At 41.4% G+C, this 26,982-nt stretch overlaps 1 protein-coding gene across 9 annotated transcripts in view; it reads left to right on the top strand.

Moving 5' to 3' along the window:
- hspg2 (heparan sulfate proteoglycan 2) overlaps window positions 1-26,982 on the top strand; it is a 128,363-nt gene that overhangs the window by 73,492 nt on the left and 27,889 nt on the right. For 6 of the 9 annotated variants that reach the window (XM_018760444.2, XM_029246390.1, XM_029246392.1 and 3 more), the window contains exons 31-50: window positions 2,548-2,615; window positions 3,081-3,148; window positions 3,631-3,771; window positions 3,962-4,153; window positions 10,780-10,872; window positions 10,997-11,086; window positions 11,403-11,633; window positions 12,238-12,351; window positions 12,957-13,084; window positions 13,239-13,325; window positions 13,422-13,480; window positions 13,643-13,807; window positions 13,954-14,064; window positions 14,658-14,758; window positions 16,960-17,140; window positions 21,913-21,972; window positions 24,596-24,718; window positions 25,041-25,193; window positions 25,336-25,478; window positions 25,817-25,894. In XM_018760444.2, the coding sequence (XP_018615960.2) occupies window positions 2,548-2,615; window positions 3,081-3,148; window positions 3,631-3,771; window positions 3,962-4,153; window positions 10,780-10,872; window positions 10,997-11,086; window positions 11,403-11,633; window positions 12,238-12,351; window positions 12,957-13,084; window positions 13,239-13,325; window positions 13,422-13,480; window positions 13,643-13,807; window positions 13,954-14,064; window positions 14,658-14,758; window positions 16,960-17,140; window positions 21,913-21,972; window positions 24,596-24,718; window positions 25,041-25,193; window positions 25,336-25,478; window positions 25,817-25,894 (2,386 nt within the window). The remainder of the gene's footprint in view (window positions 1-2,547; window positions 2,616-3,080; window positions 3,149-3,630; window positions 3,772-3,961; window positions 4,154-10,779; window positions 10,873-10,996; window positions 11,087-11,402; window positions 11,634-12,237; window positions 12,352-12,956; window positions 13,085-13,238; window positions 13,326-13,421; window positions 13,481-13,642; window positions 13,808-13,953; window positions 14,065-14,657; window positions 14,759-16,959; window positions 17,141-21,912; window positions 21,973-24,595; window positions 24,719-25,040; window positions 25,194-25,335; window positions 25,479-25,816; window positions 25,895-26,982) is intronic. The other 3 variants (XM_029246389.1, XM_029246393.1, XM_029246394.1) reach the window with 3 other exon arrangements.

Here is a 26,982-nt window from a genome sequence, read left to right as displayed (position 1 = left end):
GCAATATTTTGCATGTTCTGTAGTTTTTTTTGTTTTTTTTTTTTTTTGCAATCAAGCAAAAGCTTTGCCTCTTGCTGTGCCATTATACTTACGGTTGTGTCAGGAAACAGCAGCTCTTCTTTTAAAGAATACTACCTTAAAATTTTTCTAATGAACAGCTCATAATTTTCTGACGGTTCTTATTCACTAGACTTAAGTTTTTCGAAAAGTTCAGTGTGACCTCCCCTTGAGACTTTCGTTATATCAACAGAATATACTTTACAAAGTGTGTTTAATAGACTTTCAAGGTCTTTGTGTGATTTTCTTGCTTGCATCCTATTGCAAATTCCAAACTGTGGTTTATAGCTTGGTGCTAAATTTAACCCATGGGTAAGTTTTTCTCTTACATAATAATAAAATACAAATTATGAGTACTTGTACTAAGTACAGTAGGTGTTATTGTTTACATATGAGGAAGGTACGTTTCTCTCCAGTTACAAATGCTAAACAGAATTCCTCATAAGTCCTAAATAATCTTCTCCCGACTTATTTACAAAATTCATCTATTACCATGCCTATTACTGATTAAGGGTTACATACTGTAGTTATGCATTTGATTTATCTGTGTATTTCAAACTACATAAGCATACATTTTATGGTGAAAAATTATCTCAAATATTTCACTGAATTCCTGAAAGGCGTGAACTTTTGAGTATACTGCAGCTAAATTATGTTGGAAGTTATTTTAAAAAAACTGTCTTGTATAGCTAGATTGACATTTTATTCTTGGTAATTAGAGAAGTGTTCATTCTGTAGGTGTTTTGACCAATTGTTGTCTTATTGTGTATTTTGTAATCCAGTAGCTGGCCAGCTATCACTGAGTTATATATTGAGGATATAACTCCGCGAGTCATTTTGACTGCTTTTATTTCACCTCTGAAGCTGTTTATCATTTTGGCCAAGCACTTGGCATAGGAACCATTGTACTCATTGCTATGTTTAGGTTTTTAACCTCATCATAGGTTGTATCCCATGGCTAAATACTTGAGCCTGTGCACTTTTACTGTACTTGGATGTGTGGGCTGGACTGTTAGGCATTGAATTGGCTGTGAAGTTTAAAGCACCTGAAGTACCGCCTGAGCTGTTGCCTTCAACATACAGCTCAACCCTGGAGCAACTCCCGGTCATCCAGGTAAGACTTCGAGATGCAAGTCATGGATACTGCAGTATGGAATTTTGGTGGCTTCTGCAGGATTGATCTTTGGGAGCAGACACCGGTGCTTGCTTGGGTAGCTTTGACCTCCAGTTATCAGTCTTCTGTCTATTTTACTTTGTCTTCATGGGGTAATTTTGAGATGTGACCTTTCTCAAGCTACTGTGACTGTTAACTTGGAATCTTGTCAAGTCCTGTCAGTCCTTTCTGCTTTCAGATGCAAGATTGCCTGCAGGCCAGTGTTTTTAATCTAAGTGCTTAATGTATGCCGAGGCTTTGAATTTTGTGTAGTGTCAGGTGAAAGGCTTGTCCAGCTCCTCGGTTCACCTAGTGGTTTTTGGAGAGATGGTTTCAACATTCCACACATGTTGAGTGGCTTCTTTGTGCCATCTCATTGACGTCTGTTATTTCTCTTTTCTTCTCTGCGGGTCCACAGGGCTGCAGCCCATGCATTTTCTACAGGAACAATGCATAAACCCGACCAGTTTTCCCATGTCCATGATTCTGTACGCTCTGAAATCTCGTCATAGCTGTAATGCTGAAGTATGGAATGAAATGGGAAGATGGATCATAAGAATCCTGCTTCCAGATTTCTACTGTTTCTTAAGTAATTTGTTGGGATGTGCATTCTAGTTGCTCATCACCTCTGTGTGCGCAATTCAGGTTGTAGTACTTGACAAGGTCTATAGCCCAGTCTTACTCCCAAGCCACTGGATCTTTTTGCACAAACTTTATATACAAATGTTTGTACCTAAATCTTGCCTAAGGCTAAACCTGCTGTCAAGCGCAAATGTGGGTACACATAGACGAAAGTAATTTGCATTACAATTTTGATCCTGAATTTAAAACCTCTGATGATTCAGATTTGTACCTTTTAATAATTTTGGACAGGATTAATGTTTTTTTTCTTCATTTTTATAACAGCTTTTATAACAATAATTCTACATCAAACCCCAGTTTTATGATTCTCTCACAGCAATGTCATGAGAGACTCAAGCTATTTCAACATTTTACGCATAAACATACCTCTTCTGCGGTGGCTTATTATGGTTTTTAAAGACAATGATTTGTTGTTTTATGTTCACACAAACTGGGAAAGTGTCTTAATCTGCAGTATCATTTTTTTGTACCGAAGACCATATGAAAAATTATGTAATATGCAAACTCACTCAAACCTGAATTAGCTGATTATTTTTAGTCTTTCACATATGCTATAAAATTGGATCTGTTCTTGTCTGATTGTAAAGTTCAACAAATGACCTTATTACAAGTTATCCTAGCTACCTATTAACAGTATATGGTGCTAAAGAGAAGAACCCTTCTAAAAGATCCTTTTCTGTTTCTTTACACTTTAGGTGTGCAACTGGCTACACTGGCAACCCTCCACTTGGACAGCCCTGCACCATTGGTAACTACATCAATGGTACAGTGTTTATTGTCTGCCTGCAAATCTGTTCTGGGGTTCTCCCAGAAGAAACAGGATATGTCTGTAGATAGACCTATTCCAACCTCAGCATGTCACCATTGTTTTTTCCACCACGCACATGCTTAGCTAAAATAAACTATTTCACATCAAAGCAAGAAGGATGAATGTGGCATTTATTTTCACTTCTCATGATTAGGCTAACTCTATACATTGGGATCACGCTGCATTATGGGAAACTTCATTATTGACAGTTGTATTTGCTTTTTTGTTTATAATGAGCCAGAGAATTAAGTTGACCTTACCAGATGACAGAACTTAACCTTTTGGTTTAAGTTCTCCTTTGGATTAGAAATACAAGGTTATAGAATCAGCTTGTAATGCAGTATATGTTTTCTTAGATAAAACTACCACCAAGATATCTGAAATTATACTTGGACTAATTTCATATTGCCATTCACATAGGAAATTGCTACAATTGTGACAACGCAGGAAGTGACGGCTGTGACAGCAATGGAGAGTGTCGCTGCAAGGTGGGCTACAGGAGCAGCTAGACACTAATATAGGAATCAAATATAGATTATTTTTATTATTATTGTTTTTAATATTGGTGGGGGGTGCGGTGGCGCAGTGGGTTGGACCGCAGTCCTGCTCTCCGGTGAGTCTGGGGTTCGAGTCCTGCTTGGGGTGCCTTGCGACGGCCTGGCGTCCTGTCCTGGGTGTGTCTCCTCCCCCTCCGGCCTTACGCCCTGTGTTGCCGGGTAGGCTCCGGTTCCCCGTGACCCTGTATGGGACAAGCGGTTCTGAAAATGTGTGTGTGTGTGTGTTTTTAATATTTTGAGTCTGTCTGAAATAGTTTCATTTCGTTAGCTTTATTTTAATATTCAAATAAAGTGTAAAAAAAAAAAAAAAGGAAAATATTGTTGAAGTTAGTTGCAGATGATTGTAACGAAGGTGAGAAGGATAAGTTCTGTTCCTGTGTTGTTCCTGCCTGCCTCCACCCCTTCCCCGCCAGATGAATGTGGAGGGTCGCACATGCTCCCGCTGCAAGCCAGGCCACTTCCACCTGAGCGCTGACCATAAGGATGGCTGCCTCTCCTGCTTCTGTATGGGAGTCACTCAGCAGTGCTCCAGCTCCAACTACTACAGAGACCTGGTGAGCTCATCAGGTGTCCTTCAAGCACCAAACCAGGCCTGAATAGATCTCTGTCAGGTCTATGTACCATTATCAGTCAACTGAACTGGTCATCAGAACAGTGGCATCAGAAAAATTCCCAGTTAGGTCGACACTGTTTCATCTGTTTCGTCACATGGGAACCTTGAGATGTCCCCCTCCACCCCTGCAGGTGTCCTCGTCCTTCACCCCCGGCAACTTCCAGGGCTTTGCACTGGTGAATCGACAGCTAACCAATCGCATTTCCATGGGCTTCACGGTAGAGGTGTCCACTGAGGGCACTCAGCTCTCCTACAGCAACTTTGGCAGCCTGACCCCAGAGGCCCATTACTGGCAGCTTCCAGAGGCCTACCAGGGGGACAAGGTACTGTGCATCGGAGTGGGGTCTGAACCTGTCAAGATCATGTGGCCAACTTTACACCTGTGGTGTAAAACTTGATCCTTTCCATCTTACAGCTTTCTGAATCTGTTTCTCTCTCCTCTAACAGTCACTTTTCTCATGAAAGAAAGGGTTCGGTTAGACATTCACTTTTTAATTTTTATCCGAGCAAGACTGGCTGTGCATTCTAAATTCATTTTGTTGGACTTACAAATAATTCCTTCTTCGTTTGTACAGCACTATTCAGTAAGTCCACTCTCCTTCTTACCCAACAAAGTTTATTTGCCGTGATGTTTCCATAGTAACAAGTATGCTATGTCTGTCTCTCTCGGCCGAACTTTAGAGCGAAGCTTACTATACTCACATGAGGCGAGAACACGAGGTAAAGCACAGTAGTCTGCTCTGTTACTGCTATGATGACTGTAGTGCTTTCATTGTTTTCTTTCTGTTTAAGGAAGTCTACATTTCTGATGTGCACATTAATGCTTGAATTTGTATTGATAGTATGGGAGTTCCATGAGAGAACTAAATGTAATACTTATACATTCTAACCACATGCATGTTTAAGTGTGCTTTGCCTTTCAGTAGTATTGACTAATTCTTTGACGTTACAGTCTGCAGAGAAAAATTAAGTGCACACTAAGAAGAAACATTACAACTGAACAGGAAATATAGCATTCTAATATGTGGAAGCTTTAATGTGTTTTAGTCAGTTTTCATGGTCATATTGTCATGTTTCTCATGTGTTATCTGTCGGAACACAAGTGCAAAGACTGTTTGGGCGACTGCGTTCATGGTCGCTGGGAACTGAACTTGTTTGAAAGAGCGCTGATACGGGACTTGGGAAAATTGACCCAGGGAATGACACTCAGGAGGCAGGCATGTGTCCAAGGTCCAAGGGGCTGACCGAGTTCATGGTCTTGGTTCGAAGAGCGGGGTTGAGATCTGAAGAGTCAGGGTTCAAATGCAGAAATCATAGGCTGTGGTGTTGGTTCGAAGAACAATTAACATGGTGTAAGGAGTAAGAAGCAAAGCTGAGTCCAAGGAAGGGTGAGGTTTCTCAATAAGTTTCCGTGAACATGGCAGCTAGGTCTCCTAGGCGCCAGGTGTGTGGCATATTCTTGGAATTAATTATGATGGCTGTCGCCTGTATTTACCACAGAGGTGGTGACACATGTATGATGGAAAGACAGATAGAAGTACCATTGAGCTGAGTCTCACCCATAGCAGCTACTGGCATGGTTCCCAAGGTAAAGGGGGAACAAAAGTTGTTGCCAAGGCCTTTTTCAGAATGTCTAGGTGGTGCAAATATGAGGAAAAACATTAAAACTCCACTCACCCTGAGCTGGACACAATCACCACACCCACCAAGCAGCTTAGAAGCCTTGAGGCATCAGATCTACCTGCTGTGCAACCATGAGTACCCATGTGGTCATACGTAAGTGAAACCCTAACTGAAAAAGATCTTCAGAGTAGCATGTTTTTTTGATTTGGTAGCACAGCAGCATGGTTTGTTTCACCCTGGTTAGCAATAACCCAGTTAATCGTTTAGTGAGTGAATTGACTGAGTCACAGCCGTTTATTTAAAACAAAATGTGTTATGATACTATTTAACACAGATCTAACATATATGGAGAATTATGTTTACACCTGCATGAACTAGAGGATCTTGGAATCTGCTTCAGTTTATACTCTATGCAACGCAACTGGACTAAATTGTCTTTCTCCATTTCCAGTTAATTTTATGTCATTTTTGTAATGGTGCCTTCAGCATAAACGCGTGTTCAGTGTTTTAAAGTGCGCATTATTGCCTTGCTTTTGCATTCCTTTGCATTTTAACATGTTGTAAATGTCTTTGATCCAGTTTCCATCCTACTTGTAATGGCAGTCAAGGACCTTTAGGTGTTGGAGTAAATTGTTTGTAATTACATGGATTTTTGTTGCCTGAAAAAGTGTCTCCAAAAGCTCTGTGTAGCTTTATACACAATAGAAAGAACTCAAAGAAAAAATATAATTACACATTACTTTTAAGAGAAAACAGAAACTCTTCTGTTACACACAAAGGTGGTCTGCAGTGACACTGAGGGATACACTTACCAAACAGCTGAATTCTGAATGTAACGGCAAAACTTCACCATCATGATGGGAAATATACATTATCCTTAATAAAGAATATCTCTGAGAGTATTCAGTTTAAGCACAAACGCACGTACCTGGAAATGCTTGAACAATACTACAAGAGGTGGGTAGTAACAGGTTACTTTTACTCCATTACTTGTATTCAAGTACATTTTTGGAGAAGTTGTGCTTTTCAGAGTAAATTTTGCTATTGGTACTTTTTAATTTGATTCAAATACAGTCGTAAAGAAAAAAACTCTTCCTGTGTTACATGATGTCACCCTCCTTTTGATTTGAAATTATGAAATATGGTGTTTTCCTTTTTTCCTCCTTAAAAATTAAAACTGAGTAAAGCAAGTTTGGAGAACGTGTCAGATCCTACAGGGGTTCTGTCTGTTGTTGGATCAGGAACATCTCAGTTGACTGACCTGTTTAATTTATTAGGTATTTTGATAGTGTTATTATTTGTGTCTCTGTGTTCTTACTACAGGACAGTCTGTAGGGTAGTAGTTACGTATAATGATTTGTGCCATACAGGCTATTTGTTTGAATCCCAGTGCCCTTTCTGCTCTATCATCTTATTCTAAACTACTCTAGTATGAATACCCTGCTGTTTAAAATGCTTAACAGTTGTAAATCACTTCAGTTAAACATGGCAGCTAAAGAACAAGTGAATGATATTCATTTGGAGCAGCAGTTGCATAATGGTTAGAGCTATCACTTTGCAGTGAAAGAACATAAGTAGGAATCCCTATCTCTGCTGCAGAACCCTTGATCAAGACACTTACCCTGAACTGATACAATAAAGTTACCCTGCTTAATAAATGGGTAAAATGTAAATTTTGTAAATAGTTTAGTATACAAACCTAAACCTTGGACAGAGGGGACAGTTAAATTGTGGTTAATAATAACAAGCAGACTGTGCTGTGATTAGTGTAATTCTATTTGCACAGCAGATTTAATTTATTGAAAAGATTACTTCTAACTGCATATTGTAGATGTTAACATTGCTAGTGGTTCGTAACATTAAAAAGCTTAATTTGAATCTAAGTAACTGCAGTCCTTGTTGTTTTTTGAGTTGTTTTTCCTAAACTTTTTTATTTTTACTGAAGTAACTTTTTTATCGGTATTTTTAGATGGATAGTTATTTTCTGAAAGAATATTTTTACTTCAGTACTGTGGCTACTCTACCCACCTCTGAATATTACTTAACCATAATTCCTGGGAACTGAGTTATAAAGTGGAGAGGACATGTGATACCGCATCTCACATTATTTGGAATCTTTTTCCCCAACTGGGGTTGCAGAATAAGGGCTAAAATGTGGCAGCCTAGATGAAGGACCTTGATAAAAAGGGCCTTACTTTGTTCACGGATCCAGAAAGACTCCCGATGGACAGAGGAGCAGTTGAGGAAAGACAGCTCCATATGGAAGGTCATGGATTCCATGGGGAAAAACCCCAGCAGGGCCAAGCGGGCCAGCAAGGTATCTACCAGCATGAGCCAACCCATTTGTCTTACAACCTTGTTGGACTGGACCCTAGCAGTTGTTCCAAACAGTGTTCACCAACTCACCTAAAACATAGGTAGCTAAACTAGTTAAGGAGGAGATGTTTTCTTATATTGTGAACGGATCTCAGTACGCATACAAGTCATCCAGCATGACATTGGAGTTGCAATCTTGTATCTCAGCATGCAAGACTGGTCCATGACTGCTAACAGGTTTTGAATGGTCTATTGAGCACAGTACTGTTGAATAATGAACAAAATGCTCAGCTGTGGTAGCTAACATATATTGTATTTAAAGGTTTATGTTCTTGTCAACTGCTTATCGGTTCAGGTGCTGCAGTACCATTTCACTTTGTAATAAAAATCTTGATCAACCACACTAACATCTTCCCAAGACATACTATGACGTGGCAGCATGAAGTAACTGAAGCATATTGACTCCATGCTTCAACTAATATTTTTAGTCTGTCAGTTAGATGTGCCCTTTTCGAATGGTCATCCAACAGGAAGTACATTGTTTTGTGAAATGGTCTTTCTCACATCACTAATATGCCATTTTCTCACATTTCAAATTTTTATCTATCTATGTATCTAATCTATTTATCTCATACTTTAGCTTTCCTGTGATTCACAGATTTGCCTTTTCAAGTCTTATCAAAGTTCTGAATTCCAACATGTGCTTTGCTAACCTCTGTACTTGGTTGAAAGCATGACATACCATTTGCCATCTGTGCATGGTTTCAAAGACCTTTTGTCATGGTGTTTCATAAATCTGTGCCCATCTAGTCTTCTGCTGACATCCAGAAGCTCGATGATGAGATCTGGGCACTCATTTCCAACTTCTCAAAAAAATCAACTGGCCATCAATCCCCATCTACCCCTGCTGCATCTTCCGCCTTGGGCCCTCCAGGCTCTGTGTCCTCTAGCCATCCTCATACCCCTATCCTTCATCCTCCACCCTCCAGTATCTCCTCCTCACGGGCCTCTGGGCCACAGTCTGCACCTCCTGGTTATTCTTCCCAGCCCTCGGGTCCCCAGGTACTTCATCCAACATAGCTCTATGTTACCAGCATATAGCCACTAGTGTTTTTCTCTCAGACCTTCCTCTCTTTGTGGATTTTCACTGGTTCTGTCTATGTTGGGTGGCTGTTGACAGGCTGAGCCTCAAGCTCGGCAGGGCTTGAACACTGTGGGCCCCCATGGTGCCAGACCTGGTTCCAGACCCAGTTCTACCAGCAAGGTAGTCACCATCTCCACCTCCGCCTGCAGCTGGACAGCTCCATGAAAATGCCAACCTGTAAAATGTGTTCTTGATTAGTGCCTATCATGCCTAGGGAAACCGCAGTGCCCCTAGAGGAACAGGATATATCCCCTGGGAAAGAATGGCATGTTACAGGAATTATTATGGCATTTGTTCCACAATTTTTGTTCATTCATTAGTGCATTCCTTATTTACTCTAGAGGTGTTTTCCGTGTAGAAGGCTCTGTCAAGGCATTGGTGTAATGGACCCAAGGGCTTTGTTCGTGTTGTATATCCAGCCTAACTGTGATACTAATCTTTATAAGGGACGATGCACCTCATAGGACTTGTGTCTTGTGTGACTTGTGTGATTCAGGTTGGGAGAGCATTTGCAGGTGAACCCTTTCTGTCGTGAACTGCTCTGCTTGTGCCCTGCACCCAGAGGTGCTCTTTCTCTCTCTCCCTGTTTTTTTTTTTTTTTTTCCTTTTCTTCCATTCATGTGCCTCACACACACCCATCCTCCGTCCTCTGCCTCAGTATGCCCTGGTCTACAAAGGTTTCAGCCTCCACCCAGAGGATGTCCTCTTCTGGCAGCTTCCTGCACAGTTTAAAGGGGACAAGGTAACAGTGCTGCAAACAGATGGGGACAGATAGACAGAAAGACACTCAGCCCAAGGCAGGACTGAATTAATTCCACGAGCATTGCTAGGTGTACACCAGTCCGCAATGGGTGAGACAATGTCAGAGGAAGTTGTCTTGCTGATGGAATTTGTACTTCTGAAAGTTGTAAATTTCATTTAAATGCATACATAACAATTATTGTTGGGGTTTATGTATGGAAATTTTATATGTTGAACTTTTTTTTAATAAATATCTGCAATTTAACAACCTCGTTCAGGGTGGGGATGTCCAATACTGGTCTGTTCAATCCAAAAGTAATGCCTATAAAAAACTAAAAGCCCTTTAAATAACAAGTCATATTTGGATGCACAAAGGTACCCATGTTAATGTGAAAAATGACAAATCTCACTATGTGTTGCATATCATGCATTAGAAAAAATAAATAGTAACTAATTATCTACCTTCTTTTAACAAGAAGACACAACATTTCTTTTTTAAACTTAGCTTGTGCTTTGCAAATATCTGAGTTTGTTTCTTCGCACGAAATTCCTCACAAATACAACTCTGAGTTCTAACTTTTCAAACAATTCTAACTTTTGTTTTCCACTGAAATTTGTCCTTTTCTTCAGTGTATTTAATAAATATTTGTTACACAACACAATAAATTTAATTTGCAATAAAATGATGCATATGCTAGATATGCATTATGTTTGCAACACACCTCACAAAGTTCACGCTGACATATTAACCAAAGAACTGTAGAGAGGTATCAAAGTGCTGAAAAATCAACCGGGAAATAATGGGGAAGTACTGAATTATGAACCACAGAAATTTGTCTGTTAAATCCATTATCTGTCAAATCATAGTTAAATGGTGGATTTACTGCATTTCAATGCAACTTAGCTTAAACAGTCTCTTCGCCCAAGCTAATAACTGCGTTTTTGCTTTCAATTAATTTTGATTGCCGTTTCATCTGGGATTGCCAATTATTGGCCAAATTCCTTAATTATCTCATGAAACATGCCTTGGATTAGAAGCTTCCCAGCTAGAGAGTAGTCTGTGTAGCTGTTTACTGATCATAACACAGACTGTTGACTATTGACCATGTTTGGCTGGCCCTACAGGTAGGGTCCTATGGCGGCCGTCTGAAGTACACCATCTCCTACGTGGCTGGCCAGAGGGGCACTCCAACTGAAGACGTCGACGTCCAGATTATTGTGAGTACAGATTGAAGAGACAGTGTATGATTTCAACCACTCTCTATGCCTCAGTGTTGCAACATAGTACTGTATGTAATTACTTTGCCTAATCTGAGACTTTCTTTTAACTCGTGAATTTTAGGGCAATGACATCACCCTGGTCGCTCGGCAGACTTGGAACAGGGGGCACGGGACAAGAGAGTCCCATCAGTTTGAGATCGTTTTCAGGGAGGTGAGCAAGAAATTATCTAAGAAATTTTTCAGTTTGACCAGTAGATTCTTCTTCATATTTTCATTCATGTTCCTTGACTCAGATCCTGCTCTGTGCAGTTGTGCAGTTGTTCTGTGCATTCTGTGCTGGTGGTTCTGCCAGGTTTCTCTGTGTGCAGAGCTTGCAAGCTCTATTGTAGCCTCTAACTTTTGAGAAACGCCACTCTTTGCCTCTGTCTAACTTGTTGAAGGGTGCAGAAGTACCTGTATCACCATTTGCTGTGCTGCCTGTAAAAACGAGGTTGTGTTGCATTTCCCATCGGCCCCCAAAACTACAGGAGCATTGGCGCCGCCCAGACGGCATGGCCGCCACACGCGAGCACCTGCTTATGGCCCTGGCCGACCTGGACGACATCCTGATCCGTGCTTCGTACTACACAGAGATGCGCTCAGCCAGCATTTCCAAGGTCAGCATGGAGGTTGCCGTGCCCAACTACACTGGCCTCAGGCAGGCCCTCGAGGTGGAGGAGTGCCAATGCCCACCCGGATACCAGGGACTGTCCTGCCAGGTGAGAGTGCTGATGTGCCACATCTGCGGTTGTTTGCTCAAGAACAGTCCTCCACAAACGTGATGTAACACCCTGTCTTTGATGTTAAAAAATACATATTGAAACCAGTACAATAGTTCTTTACTTCACATCTGTTTTCTATTCTTTTATTTTTCTGACACTTTTCTCCAAAGTGACCTACAATGTTAAGCTATTTACGTTGGTAATCTTCACTCTATCGGTTCAGAGTAAGTACCTTCATCAACGGTACTACAGCAGGAGCAGGGATTGCAACGTGGGCCTTCAAGTCCAAAGGTGTCAGCTGTAACCACTGCATCACCTGCTGCAACCTATTATTTTAGCCATCATAAAACTGAAATAAAACCAGCGTTTCACTAAGGGACCTAGTCGGATCATTTTGAACTGTTACTGGAATTGTGAAAATAATGTTAGGATTAGATCAACAAAAGATATTACTTCTTAGAGCTGATAGAAATCACAGAAACGACTTTATGAACCACTTTTCTTTTCTGAAAGGAAGCAGATCAAGCATTTCTTGCTCTCCTTCAGGGTCACAAGATTTGTCATAGACTTTGACCTCTAACCTTGAGCGATGTGTTGGCAGGACTGCGCTCTGGGCTACACACGGACCGGAGGAGGGCTCTACCTGGGCCACTGTGAGCTTTGTGAATGCAACGGACACTCGGACTCTTGCCATCCAGAGACAGGCATCTGCACTGTAAGAGCCTCAAACATCAAGTGCTTACCTAACCGCTGAATTTCATTGTTATTTATGAAACGCACTGTACTGAGTGTATTTTCTGCGCTCATGTATAATTTAAAATATAAAAAAGTTAAACGTAAAATATAAGGAAGGAAATACAAAATTCATTGTTTTACCTTTAGTCAAAATGCCAACTTTAAAAAAACCGACACTCAGAAAGGCAAGGAAAGTTACCCTTGTCTTTCGGGTTAGTTACGGGTTACCCTAGTTGAAGCCTTATGATATTAGGCATCATTTAGTGTGATTCTGGGTTGAACTTGGAATCGGCTTGGAATGAACTTAAAAAAATGGAATAAGCAAATTTTGGAGCTCAGCACAAATGAAAGCACCCTTGTCCCAACTGCGCAGTGTAGTTGTACCAATTATGTGTTTCTTCATAGCCATAATACAAGAAAATCAAAAACCCACACTTTAAAAGACTGCAAACACCTTTTTATGTAGAAAAGGTTATTCCTTATCCAGATCGTCCTCAAGCCCATGAGGTGCCGACTGTGTGAAAAACCAGCAAAAGTGAAGAGGTGTAACTGTTGAAATGCTGTTGTTCGCCATCCATATCCTAGAGCTGCCTTCACAACACTATGGGTGAGATGTGTGAGCAGTGTGCACCTGGATTTTTCGGAGACCCCACAGCTGGGACCCCTGAAGATTGCCAACCCTGTGCCTGCCCACATGCAGACCCAGACAACCAGTGAGCAAGCTGAGCCCGCATATCTGGCAAATACTCACAACCATGATTCTCAAAGCTGTGAAGCCGTTTTGCAAAAGTGTTGATGCCTACAGCTTTTTGCTAGTGAAATTAAATTTTTAGTTTACTTACTATAGTAATATTTGCTCCCTGCCAGGTTCTCACCCATCTGTGAGAGCTTGGGCAATGGGGGCTATCGATGCACTGCGTGCCAGCCAGGTTACACCGGCCAGTACTGTGAACGGTAATACACGTTACCCACATCCTTCAGCTTGTGCTCACTCATCAGTTTACCTTGTTGAAAAATAGGGTTGAGGTTTCTATCCTTCCCTTTACACAGGTGTGCAGTCGGATTTGTAGGCAACCCTCAAGAGAGAATCAAATGTCGCCCCTACAGTGGTAAGTTCCAGTGCTGGTGCCACTGCCAGCCAACATGGATATGCAGTGGAAGCTGAAGGCAGTAGAAGTATTAGTGGAGAAGAGCAATTGATAGTACTCTAGAATGTGACCCTTGGTCATAGAACTGCAAACGATGGTGTGGACAGCTCTATGCTGTTGCAGATGCAGCTTCCCTGGTGGTGAGGGTGCACCCTGAGAGAGTTTTGGTGGCCCAGGGAAGTGCTGTGACCCTCCGGTGCCAGGTGACTGGTTCACCACCCCATTACTACTTCTGGTCCCGGGAGGATGGTCAGCCCCTGTCCAGCAGGGCAGATAGACGAAGGGAAGGTGCGTGCCATTCATTGGGGCTGGGCTTGTCCACACTTCTACAGGATGGCATGCAGTGTGTTTGGGTGTTAAGTATCATACCAGCTTGGCACAATGGATGCCTGACTTGCAACTCCAGCAACAGTACTCTCTCTTCCGTCTGCCAGGTGAAGAGTTGTATTTCTCCAACATCCAGCCCAGCGATGCTGGCGTTTACATCTGCACCTGCCGGGACTCACGCAACACCAACAGGAGCCGTGCTGAGATCGTTGTCACAAGTATGTCCCAGGCCACAAGCTCAACAAACTGACCTTGCATACTTAGGCCTTTTTGAATGTATAACACAGTTGACCATCGTTACACACCATTTTAAAGCTCAATTTTCTGAATATACTCTTGTTCATATACTGTATATATCTTGGTCATGTTCAGTTGACATTGAATCCAGTCCTCAAAATAAAGCGCAAACTGAGATGACATATTTGCATAAAGGTCTTATGAGAAAATCATTGCAAAAGCCCAAAGTGCTCAAAGAGCCCAAAGAGAAAATGGACAAACACAGACAGTCTGCTTCATAATAGGTGTAAGGTGTTGGTAATTTTGAATGGAATGCCGGAATGTCACCATGTCAGTAATACAAAACAACCATTGTCATTGCTTACCCTTTAGCTGTGATACCATTTAAAATGACACAAGAACTCTTGGGTAACTGTACACAAGATCTGGGGTGGAGTGGTAATGAAACTATGTTCCATAGGGAAGCCATGGATATGAGTTTAAGGATCAGCATTCTGTACTGATGCTTCTTTGGATGGTTTGATCTGGCTGGAGTCTACATTGAGATACTTCACTTCTCTCTCTCTTTCTCCAGCTGTTCCCACCAAAGCTATTGAAGTGATGGTGGAAGAGCCCAAAGCACAGAGTGTGACCGTGGGATCAACTGTCAGCTTCATCTGCACAGCCAAAAGCAAGGTAGAGCCAGGCCTGGAGGATGCTTCTCACGGGTTTCAAACCAGATGTCACCCAGCAGACTCTGAAAGCAAGTGCATGTATGGCCAAATGATCAGTGCCCATGTAAGACTTACTCTAGCCTCTGCACTTGTTAGTATATAAGTATATTAGGATTTAAGTATAGTCACCTAAATTACAGAGAAAGAGAAACGAGAAAGTACACCGCAGGAATATATCTGGAAAGTAAAAGGAATGGTTATTGCAAATAATAGACTAACTGGACTGAATAAGACAATACAGTGGTTCGAGGGAAAACCGCAGTCCTCGCCAGTGCTCCGTGCGATTGCATCTGAGACCCTTGTTTTACAAAGACCCAGCACATGGATAACTCAGTGGAAGCAGGCATAACAGAAATTAATGTAGCGATTAGAGTTGGACTTAGGATAGTGATGTTTCAGGGTTTACTGTCAGACATTTTTGTATGAGGGTACATGGCTGGGAATCTTAGCAATAACAATGATCGGCTTGCATTTAAATTCTTTAGTTTCAGCACACACTCTGCACATTTTTTCTCCTCATTTTATGATTGACAAAGTATCAGTTTCAATATAAGGCAAGCGAAGAAAGGTACCTCCTTTACCTGTGTAATATGTAAGTACTGTATATAAACTAGGGGGGCGCGGTGGCGCAGTGGGTTGGACCTGGTCCTGCTCGCCAGTGGGTTTGGGGTTCGAGTCCCGCTTGGGGTGCCTTGCGACGGACTGGCGTCCCGTCCTGGGTGTGTCCCCTCCCTCTCTGGCCTTACGCCCTGTGTTGCCGGGTAGGCTCCGGTTCCCTGCGACCCTGTTTGGGACAAGCAGTTCTGAAAATGTGTGTGTGTGTGTGGGTGTGTGTGTATATATATAAACTCACTGGCCACTTTATTAGGTACACCTTGCTAGTACTGGGTTGGACCCTCTTTTGCCTTAGAACTGCCTTAATTCTTCATGGTATAGATTCAACATGGTGCTGGAAACATTCCTCAGAGATTTTGGTCCATACTGACATGATAGCATCACGCAGTTGCTGCAGATTTGTCGGCTGCACATCCATGATGCGAATCTCCTGTTCCACCACATCCCAAAGGTGCTCTATTGGATTGAGATCTGGTGACTGTGGAGGCCATTTGAGTATAGTGAAATCATTGTCATGTTCAAGAAACCAGTTTGAGATGATCTGAGCTTTGTGACATGCCATGTTATCCTGCTGAAAGTAGCCATCAGAAGATGAGTACACTGTGGTCATAAAGGGATGGACATGGTCAGCAACATTACTCAGGTAGGCTGTGGTGTTAAAACGATGCTCAATTAGTATGAAGGGGCCCAAAGTGTGCCGAGAAAATATCCCCCCCACATCATTACACCACCACCACCAACCTGAACCATCGATACAAGTCAGGATGGATCCATGCTTTCATGTTGTTTACTCCAAATTCTGACCCTATCATCTGAATGTCGCAGCAGAAATCAAGACTCATCAGACCAGGGAACATTTTTCTAATCTTCTATTGTTCAATTTTGGTCAACCTGTGCGAATTGTAGCCTCAGTTTCTTGTTCTTAGCTGACAGGAGTGGCACCCAGTGTGGTCTTCTGCTGCTTTAGCCCATCTGCTTCAAGGTTCGATGTGTTGTGTGTTCAGAGCTGCTCTTCTGCATACCTCGGTTGTAACGAGTGGTTATTTGAGTTACTGTTGCCTTTCTATCAGCTTGAACCAGTCTGGCCATTCTCCTCTGACATCAACAAGGCATTTTCGCCCACCGAACTGCCGCTCACTGGATATTTTCTATTTTTCTGACCATTCTTTGTAAACCCTAGAGATGGTTGTGCGTGAAAATCCCAGTAGATCAGCAGTTTCTGAAATACTCAGACCAGCCCGTCTGTCACCAACAACCATGCCATGTTCAAAGTAACTTAAATCACCTTTTTTCCCCATTCTGATGCTCGGTTTGAACTTCAGCAGATCGTCTTGACCATGTCTATATGCTTAAATGCATTTAGATGCTGCCATGTGATTGGCTGATTAGATATTTGCGTTAACGAGCAGTTGAACAGGTGTACTTAATAAAGTGGCCGGTGAGTGTACGTACATGCATAATGTATAAGTTGCACTTGCCATTAGTGCTAGCACTGGTTGTCAGGAGTACGGCATTCTCTCTGACATGCAGAGGCTGTTTCCTTTCCAGTATCCCGCCTACACGCTTGTGTGGACTCGCCAGGGCAGCGGGAAGCTGCCGAACAGGGCCATGGACTTCAACGGCATCCTCACCATCCAGAATGTGCAGCCCGAGGACGCAGGAGTGTACATCTGCACAGGCTCCAACATGTTTGCCATGGACGAGGGCACCGCCGTCCTCTACGTGCCAGGTTCGTGATGACATCATCCGAGCGGGCCATCATCCTTCACCCCATCCGCTCCACCAGCTCGGGCCCCCTAATAGCCTCCCATCCCTAAGCAGTGCATGGCTATTCTGCTTTGCCTGGCCTTGTACTCTGTTTCTCACACTGCCGTTTGCCTACTCAGCTATAACTCCTCTGCTTCGGCCGTTAGCAGAGCAGCTCCATTTGATCCCCTGTAACTCCCTTCCTCAGAAACCTTCTCTGTGCACGTCAGTCTGTTTAATCTTCAGTTTCCAATTCTTCACCCTCCACCATCTCTAACTGCTTGGCTATCTGACTCTGTTTGTGTAAAACACTTACTTTTGTGAGTGCTGAAAAATGCAGGGCTACTGATACTCTGTACTGACAAACAAGAAGAAATTTATTCTCACGTTTGCTTGAAACCAGTTTGACTGAATGGTTAGTTTGATCAGCATCACTGACACCCTGCCACAGGAAGTACAGCATTAATTGTCAGTAGATGCCAGGAACAGGACTACAGACACTTATTGGGGAGTTTCTTGTTGAGTGAAGTGGTGAGAAAAGAGCAAACCTTCTACAATTAAAAGGGGGTCAATCTGAGATATAATTTTAAGCCTTATGAACAATATTGAGGAGCACATTGTTTTTTTTCATTTGTACACATTATTGTTACAAATTCCCAGTACATGTTTCTCATTTATGTCTTCAGCATGAACACCAAATTACATAATACTGCAATTTTATAATGATATTAATGACGTTCCTCGAGGGATACACCTGTACTTTCAAGATAGGTTTCAGGTTTGTTATTTATTACATTTTGTTTAATTTGCTTCCTAACACACAGACAATTTTGGGTTATGTGCTCCTTCATATTGAGAAAATGTAATAGAAGCTGCATTTATTTTGTGGTTCATAGTTTGCTACTTAGCATTTATCAAAATGCTGATGTGCTATATTTGAATGAAAGAGACCAAATTCTAAGGCCTCTTACAAATTATCTTTAGTCAGAAACCTGAGGGTAAAAAAAACATCCTGACACTTTTGGACTGCAACGTTTAGGGTTACTGTAGCCCAGTACCTGCATGTGAGGTGTACGTCACACCATTGTTTTTCCAGTTTGATGTAAGTTTGACCGCCACTGTTTGATTTATATTACGTGAAATTGAGTTTTAATGTGTCAGTTTCCATGCACCGATAACAGAGTCAGAGTGCCCAGGAGCCCAATGAAGGATTTCACCCACCTTCCAGTGTTTCTTAATTCCTTGTTTCATCTTCGAAAAACTAACACGCTAGTATTTATTTAATTTAGTATCAGCTTTAAGAGCTGCTATCTGAAATAAATAAATTATATTTCCAGAGACTCATACAGTATAGCTAGTGTACATGCTTCAGTCTGCAATGATTCATAGCTTTTCTCCTTTCTTTGATTAAAATTGAGATCTTTCTGGTGTCAATTGTTGGGATTTCTTGCCTAAATTAATTGATTGGTGGTGGGTTTCTGTAGGCCTCCAATAGGCCTATTTTCCTAGTTTCTTCCCTTGTAATTTCACTGCTAAGCAGGGTGTTGGCATTGAGCCCTTTATCATAAAAGTAATTCTCTACCCTAAGTTTTGTAATTGTGATGGGATATTCCCGCTCCCCTCAAACCTTGGGGCACAGAGGCTAATGAGGTGTGAGATGATGGTGTGCCGGATTCTGTTTATGGAGCACAGGTGAGGATGAGGATGGAGTTCCCCCTTGTTCTCCTTTCGGTGCCTATTGCTTCATCACATGGGAGAAAATGTATAGCTTGGTTTTTCAGAAAAAGACTTTTTTTAATCTAATGAATGTTAATATCTGCAATGGTGCTCTTAAAATACTCAGCATTAGACTTCTTAACCAACAGGAATCTCATATGAATGTGTCCGGTGATGAATATTTACTAAACACTGTATTAGTGAACATTGTAATTTTACATACTTTCAAAAAAGCTGCTTGGCATGCATTCCTTTTTTGCAGATAGATATAAAGCACTGAAAAGAATTTTAAACAGAGTTCTATCAACAGTATTTTAGTCTTATAGAGGTTTAACTGTTGTAATTAACTATTAAAAATATAGTTTTCAAGAATTTGGCATTTTTAATATTAATCCAGTGATTGTCGCTCTTAGAATTTGCTGCACATTGAAACTTTTAGTATTGTTTGCTGCTAAAAGCTGTGTATGAAAATGATACACTGAATTTAAGCCTTTCACTTCTTTTTCTGCATTTTCTTGAATCTATATCAACTTTTGTATGTGCATTTAGACAAGATTTGGGGGGGCACAGTAAATTAATATAAATGATGTCCTCCTTTTATATTACCTTACATTCTTTCCTCTGAAAGCATACATGGTGCACCAGTAGTTAAAAAAGTAGTTATAAAACCAAACTGTAGGTGTTCATCAGTGATAATGTGTCACGCTTGCTGGTGTGTTTGTTCAGTACACCTAAAAAAGGTTGTTTAACGTTGTTTATTTGTTTAGTTTGATGTATTTGCAAAGGAGACTGGATGAAACAAACTCAACAAGGGGACAGAGTTTGTGATTCAGAAGCATCATGTGAACACACTTGATGTTGACTTGGGTTCTCTGTCGTGGTGGGATTCCCAATTCGTGTTACTGTCAGCGTGTCCTACCCTCTTATACAATCTTAGCATTTGCTACTGGGTTGCATTGGAGCACCATTGTATTTGACCTTTGGTGTTTTGTCTGTACTGACAGATTAATATAAAACTGTCTCCAAATTCTGTTTATATACAAAATAAGTTGCTCAAATGATATAGTCACTTGTCACTTTTTTGACAATTTTCTTGTCAAGTTCTTCTTCTGTCACAGCAAGTATTAAAACAATGCTTATTTTTGCAATTCTTTTTTCAAAGTAGATATTTTATGTATTGTATGTTCTCTCTCCCTATAAATATATACATATATACACAGTATATAATATGTGTACGTATATATATTTTATGTATGTTATTTATCTGAAGTGTGTAGTTTTAACATTTGTATTAGCTTTGACTTTTGGTTTGCCTTTTTGGATGGATTAAGTATGGAAAAAGAATAGTAGACATTATCTCTATGAATTTCTGTGGCTTTGTTCCATGTCAGATCAACATCATCAGACTAGAATGGTACAGAGGACTTGAAGGTTTAAGAATGTTTGCTGGCTGAGAGGTGACAAATGCAATAAATGTATTGTGAGTCAACATGTTAGTCCAGGATTGCATCTTAAGTCAACACTCAGGGCATGCATTGTGTGTCAGTGTGAAGCTGCAGAGACATCTAAATAAGGCTTTTGTTCATGATATTTCTGCACACTCCGATACTTTGTGTTAGTTTTGTTCATATGCTTGACCAAATGGTGAAACAGATACAATTTTAGAGTGGAAAGAAAGTGTAATTTAAGAGAGTACAGTATCAGCACAGTGATAGCACAGTGATTTCACAGTGAAGTTTTTATATACTGTGTGGATACCCACTAACCTGCATGCCCTTCTGATTGCCCTTTCATTATGTTACTTCTTTTCTTTGTGTCTTACTGTCATTTTTGCCTCTCACATGTACTAAATGTACATTGCAAATCATGCGTGTTACAGGCTTTTTGGTAACAAGGTATACTGTATATGTTCTTATTTTCCTGAATTAAATGTGAGAACCATGGAAAAAGAACTGCAGATGAGAGGATTAAAGTTATTCCACATTTCCCTGAAATGTCAAAGCGATCACTAGGATGTGTATTTTTAAATAATTAACACATGTGCCCTGTTTGTTCTGTGATGCTGATTCTGTACCATCGTCAAGAATTCTGTCGGCTTCAGGATGTAAGGTAGTAAAAAATGGGTGGCCAGTCCTCTCACAGCACATTTCTATGGAAACTGTGTGGATGCAAGAATATCATTCCCCAATTCCAGTAAAATGCCTGGCATCTTAGATCAACCCCTCCTGCCTCCTCCTTCAAGAAAAAGAACCTGATTTGCAGCATTTGTTACATGTCTTTTTTGATCCTGATATGTCTGAATCAATGAAAGTAGCAGTAGGAAACTAATAGCCTTCCTGTGGGGTGTGAATGCAAAGACAATGCTTTTTTGGCCATTTTTGAAAGTAGTACTCACATTTTAAAGCCTGATTGGCTCTGTAATTGTAGGGTTTTCATTTTCTATTTACCTGTTGTGTTGTTAGGCAGTGCTAACTGACACCTTTGCAAATAATTCGTAACACTTGAGCAATAGTTTCTCTAGTGGCTGTTTCCTCTCTCTTGGTCTGTCTTTTTTAATAACATTGTGACATTGTCGCAGTTATCTCCTGATCAAGTCGTCTCTTTAGATATTCTTTCACTTTTAAGAATGGACCAAGCATTGTCTCTTGCATTCAAATCCTTAAAAGTTTTTGTTCTGTGTTGCATTGATGAAATTCCGCCCTTTGCTGTGAAATGTCTTAGGGCAGATGATTAGCAGAATAAGTCATGGAATAAATCATTCACAGTTACAGAAGTTATCTGTTAGGGTTGGACAGACCACACAGCACAGGCTGTAATGAATCTGAGATTTATGGTGGAATAAAGTGCTCTAAAGCCATGGTATTCCAGGTGGAGCAATCCCAACAAGGCCCGAGACAGAGTGGAAGCAGCCAAGTGTCAATAGTTATAGCATACAGGACCAATCGTAGCAGAGATCCTTGGCAGAAGCCTCCAAAGATGCCAGTGCCCATTCCTCCTGCAGCTCCTCACCTGCCAGTCTTTGCCTGTCCTCGTTCACAGAAGCCTCACAGACTCAGATGTTTTACTCGGCCTATGAAATGTTTGAAGGACATAGAGCGCGTAAGTCTGCATGGCGTTTTCTCCCTGCCTTGTTCTCTCTTGGGTCCCTGAAGGATCTCTCCTCTGACACGCATGCACCTCATCACCTTCTTATTCACCTCTGGCCACTTCATCAGGTTAGAGACCATAACACGGACTCAGTGGCTTTAATGTTCACGTACATCAAGTCCGGTCAGACCACCAATGTGATGTTCAGTAGAGCAAGACCAAAAAAAGAGTTCACAGATTTTGGGGTGAGATGCAAAGATACTTTTTAAAAGCCAGTATACGAAAAGATAAATATTTTCTAAATCTTATAAATTATACTATGGAAGATTATTATTGTGTCATGACACTGTTCACTGGATAACCTTTCAAATGCATTGTCATTGCACTCACCCTGTTGAGCTGGAGACTACAGCAGCAGATAGTCTGACTTTGAATAGGTCCAGACTGTACGTGAGCATTGGTAAGCCCCTCCTGGCTCATTTGGCTCATATTGTAGATCCATCAGTGCGGGAAAAGCTGCATGCTCATTCATGTGGGACGCTTCTCTCTGTGCAGTTGGCTCAAATCCATGGAAAACTCATTGATACAAACCACCCTGTTGCACAAAGTAGTATCTCTCACATACGATTTTTGAGCAATTCTTAACAATCAGGTAGCAAATAGCCAACAACATCATTATCACTGAAAAATTAAAACGCAAAACTTTCAGTTTTTGTTACGTTCTAAAGGGTTATCTAAAGAGAGAAGCTCCCACATGCCATCATCAAAGTAGTGCTTGAGACGTGGGTCCACAGACTACCCATTGTGCTTCAAACATTGTGCCTCTTGGTGTACCCAACTCTTTGTGGTGATCTTGTGGTCTGCCCTCATATGGCCACCAGCTGTTGCACGTCAGCCTGGGATACTTGGGTTACAGTCATCACTGTCATGAGATAGAACTAACTTCACCAAGCAAGCTGTTCTTAAGTTTATGATCATGACTAAGTGAAATGTTTGCTGTTAGATTGAAATGATCAAAACATTTCCTAATCAACTCATGTGCCAACATAGGGCTTGCCGAGTAGAATTTAAAATTATAGCTGTCTTCATGTTCATCATATCATTTATATAAAATTTGGAACTTCGCATAACTACACTAATTTCATCATTTCCTTGGAGCAGTGCAACTGCCACAAGACCAGTGCTCATCTTGCCCACTTGTAAGCCAAAATAAATCTAACTTCAGGTACTCCAGTCCCAAAATTATTTTGGAATGGAAATGAAAAGACAAATGCAATGCAAATTAGCACTGAAAATGAAGCGACAGTGTCTGCAGTAGCTTATGTTCTCTATTGTAGCACTGAAAAAAGACATTTTGAGCAGTCTCTTTCTGGTTGCTGGATAGCAGGCCAGAGCTTAGTGGGGAGCTTAGAGTGCTTGATGACCCTCCCCTGTTATGAAAAAGGCCTTTTTATTTGGCTCTATAACCCTGGGATCACATGAGATTGAGGCTGGGGCTCATTGCCCTGGCAGCCTGATGCTGGTAGCATCGCAACTTTGAGCTGTTGCCAAACGCAGCCCGCCACTTCTCATTGGCATCATCTGTCTAGAGGAATCACGCTGCCAACTACTAGGGAGACTGTCCACTGCTTGTTCCCCTTGTGAGAACATGGTCCAGCCTAGATGGACCACAGGCACCCAGTTCTTAAACTCATGTCTTACAAACAGGCGTTAGAGAGCAAGTGATCCCACAACAACTCGGTTGTCTCGAGTTCTGTTAAATCCATTATTAAACACAAAGGTTGTGGACAATGCCAAAATGTTGGAATACATTTCTCCACAAATATGTTTTCTAAAAACAGGTAGATGTAAAATACAGAACAGAATAATTTTTCATCCTTGAAGATTTTTAAGTAATAAGTGATTTGGATTGAGCACAGTCTTTCAGTGTAAAATGGCTCATAAATCATACTTACGCTCATTTCACTTCTTACCATACTAGGACTTCCTGAGAATTTCAGGTCTATTTATCCCTTGATTTACAAATAGGAAATACAATATGTTCTCATGTGGAATGTCAAGCGATAGATTTCATCAGGTGAGTGTTAGTCTAAATGCCTTTATGTAATGGATAGATTCTGATGCACAATTGGTGACGTTATGTTTGGTTATAAACTTGAACATCAAATGAGGAACATGGGATGTTTGAAAACTTTTATCAATTATGTGCTCATTATTCACATTAATATGATACAATGAATGTTTTGATTTTTTTTTGTTTATTGTAACATAAAAATGAAGATAAGGTTTTTTTTTCTTTCCTTAAAAAAAAATATTGAAGGTTTGAGAATGACTTCTGAAGTGATGCAGGACATAGATAATATTTTGTGGGTGACATGAATACCATGTGCGGACAGATCACCAGTTTCAGGAAAATTACATTAACACAGATGAAATTTACTTGTACCCTTTGCAGTTCCTCCTCTGTTGTTCTTCAGACTCATATTTGCAAACGATTAGTGTGGAAAGAGCTCTTTGCCACGCATGGTATTTACAAGTTTTGTATCAATCCGCTTGGCATGAACAATACCCCTGAGAATGCTCAAGGGTTCCTGTCCCTCTAAGTTTTCCTGACCTGACCTCTACCTCACCATAGCTGCTGAAGGTTCACAGCCTGTGGCCACGGTGCAGCCTCCTGTGCTGACCATCCAGCAAGGCCAGCGGGCAGAGTTCCGCTGCAGTGCCACTGGCAATCCCACTCCCGCAATTGAATGGATCGGTAAGATATGCGCTGCGCCGCAGGACAGAATAGCAGCGTGTTGACTATCCAGTTGCCTCTTTCTGTGTCTTAAATATGAATTGTATTTTGTGGGCTTATTAGATTTCTCTGTGTTTTCTTTTTTCTTGAAAAACATCAGTATTTTACAAAGCACTGTTGCAAAATAAGATGATTCTGTTATCTGCTCATTCATATATTTATTATACATTTACTCACTTGTTCAGTGAAGCATCTCCTTGGTATTTAATATTAGATAATGATATTTTGTGTTAATGCTGTTTATTGCTGAGAGTCTCTCTTTCTGCTCTTCCATGTTACAAAGGGGGGCCCGGGAACAGGATCACTCCCAATGCCATTATTCGTGGTGGAGTCCTCATCATCCCAGCCGTCGAGCGGGAAGATGAGGCCGAGTACATCTGCAAGGCCCTGAACATTCATGGCGAGCACACGGCCCGGGCCATTCTCTATGTTCATAGTACGTCTCAGGAGAGCTGATCACGTGATACATCAGTGTCTTTTTGTTGCTGGTTTTTATTCAGTGAAGGAGGATTGTGGTTTCTCCCCCTCTGTGTATTTGTGTGGTTTTTTTTACATGCGTCTGTGTGTCGATACAATAGGCGCAAGCCTACCTCACGTTCAGGTGAGTCCGCAGCGAGTGGAGATACATGAAGGGGAGACACTGAGACTTTACTGCCGGGCTGGTGGAACGCCCAGCCCTGCTCTCACCTGGAAGAAGAGGGATGGTACACTCCCCCCACAGGTGAGCCTGGCTCTGTGGGTGCACCTGTAATATCCATTTAATTGAGTCATTGCACTGAAAATGGATCAGAAGATGTACTGTGCTTTATTTATTATTTTTAGATCTGCACTTGGTTCATTTATATAGTGCATGATTGCTGTTTTCAGACATTTTCTGTACTGTAGCATTCACCATTTTACACTATGCTGTAAATATGTTGTTTTTACAGCCCATAATCGCTTGTAATTTCTTTATCTCTTATTATCGCTATAAGCTGTTTGACTGAATTTTTACCATTTCTTCATTTTCTTTCTTCCTTTCTCCTCTTGTCCCACTACACCACCTTGTCTGTGGGTCAGGCTATCCCTTCTCACGGTTTCCATCAGTTTAAAAGCAACAGTCTCGATGTTTTACAGAGACGCATAGAGGAGCTGCAGGTCTGTCTGCGTGCCTGTCTGTTTGCACATTTCATTTCATCTCACCATCTTCTTCATCATCACTAAGTGCACGAGTCAAAGTCATTGCTCAGTCTGTGTAACACCACTTATTACATGCAAAGAGTAGTTTTTGAAAGAACTGCATTTTGTGGGTTAACTCATGCATGCATACATGGAGTTTGACTTTTTTTTTCATCCGAACAGTTTATGGATGGTTTTTAGTTTTGCAGTCCTTGTTAGAAGTCGGTGACATGTACCCTTTACTCGGTGGCTTTCACATTCAGTGTTTTCTCGTTCACACTTATTTGTGAAGCACCATTATCTGTCCTACCCCAATATCTCCATATATTTTTAGTGATGCTTTCATAATTACGCTGATATATTTCATTCATGTCAAACCTTTGTCCTGCATTTTCCGTCACATCAGTGTTGTGTTTGCCACAAAGCGTGCACGTCATTAGCGGCACATCCGTGTTTCTCTCCGAGATGCGCGTGGACACTGGGTTACAATTTCAGGTCTTTGTTTACGTTCCTTAGGTCGTGTTTTGTGCCCTAAATCCTAGGAAGGTGAATTTGTGGGGCCGGTGCTGTTCGGGGAGTCCCATGGCGTTTGGCTGTCAGCTTTTCCCAGACTGGCCTCGCCGGTGCCATGCGGCCACGCAGAAATTCTGTGTGCTGCGGAGAATGAGACACGCTTTGAAAACCCGTGAATGGGTTCAGCCACTCATTCAGCATGAAAGATCTGTCCACTCCCTTCACGCTCCACCAGAGGCGTGTGACTAAGTGGCTTTGCCCAGGCCATCCCGCTGGCCCCCGGATAGTGCGGATGCTGCGGATACTGTAATCCCCCTTTTTGAATTCCCTATCTAGGTGCTAACTTGGCTCCGCACTGGACCACTTTGCACTCTGCCTTGTTGTCTTAGTAGGAAGTTATGTACAAACAGGAGCGCTGGGTGGTGTGTTAAAACCCCAGCCACAGGCTGTGCCAGCTTCCATTGTCTCCTGTCTTTGGGCTGCTTTTTGAAATGGATTAAAATCCACAGTTTATTTTAATTTCTTCATAGCTACAGTGCACAAGTACAACCAGT

The sequence above is a fragment of the Scleropages formosus genome, chromosome 19 (genome assembly GCF_900964775.1).
Source record: "Scleropages formosus chromosome 19, fSclFor1.1, whole genome shotgun sequence".
In the NCBI taxonomy this organism is placed as follows: Eukaryota; Metazoa; Chordata; class Actinopteri; order Osteoglossiformes; family Osteoglossidae; genus Scleropages; species Scleropages formosus.
Note: the sequence above shows the minus strand (reverse complement) of the source record. Positions and strands in the feature narration are given on the sequence as shown.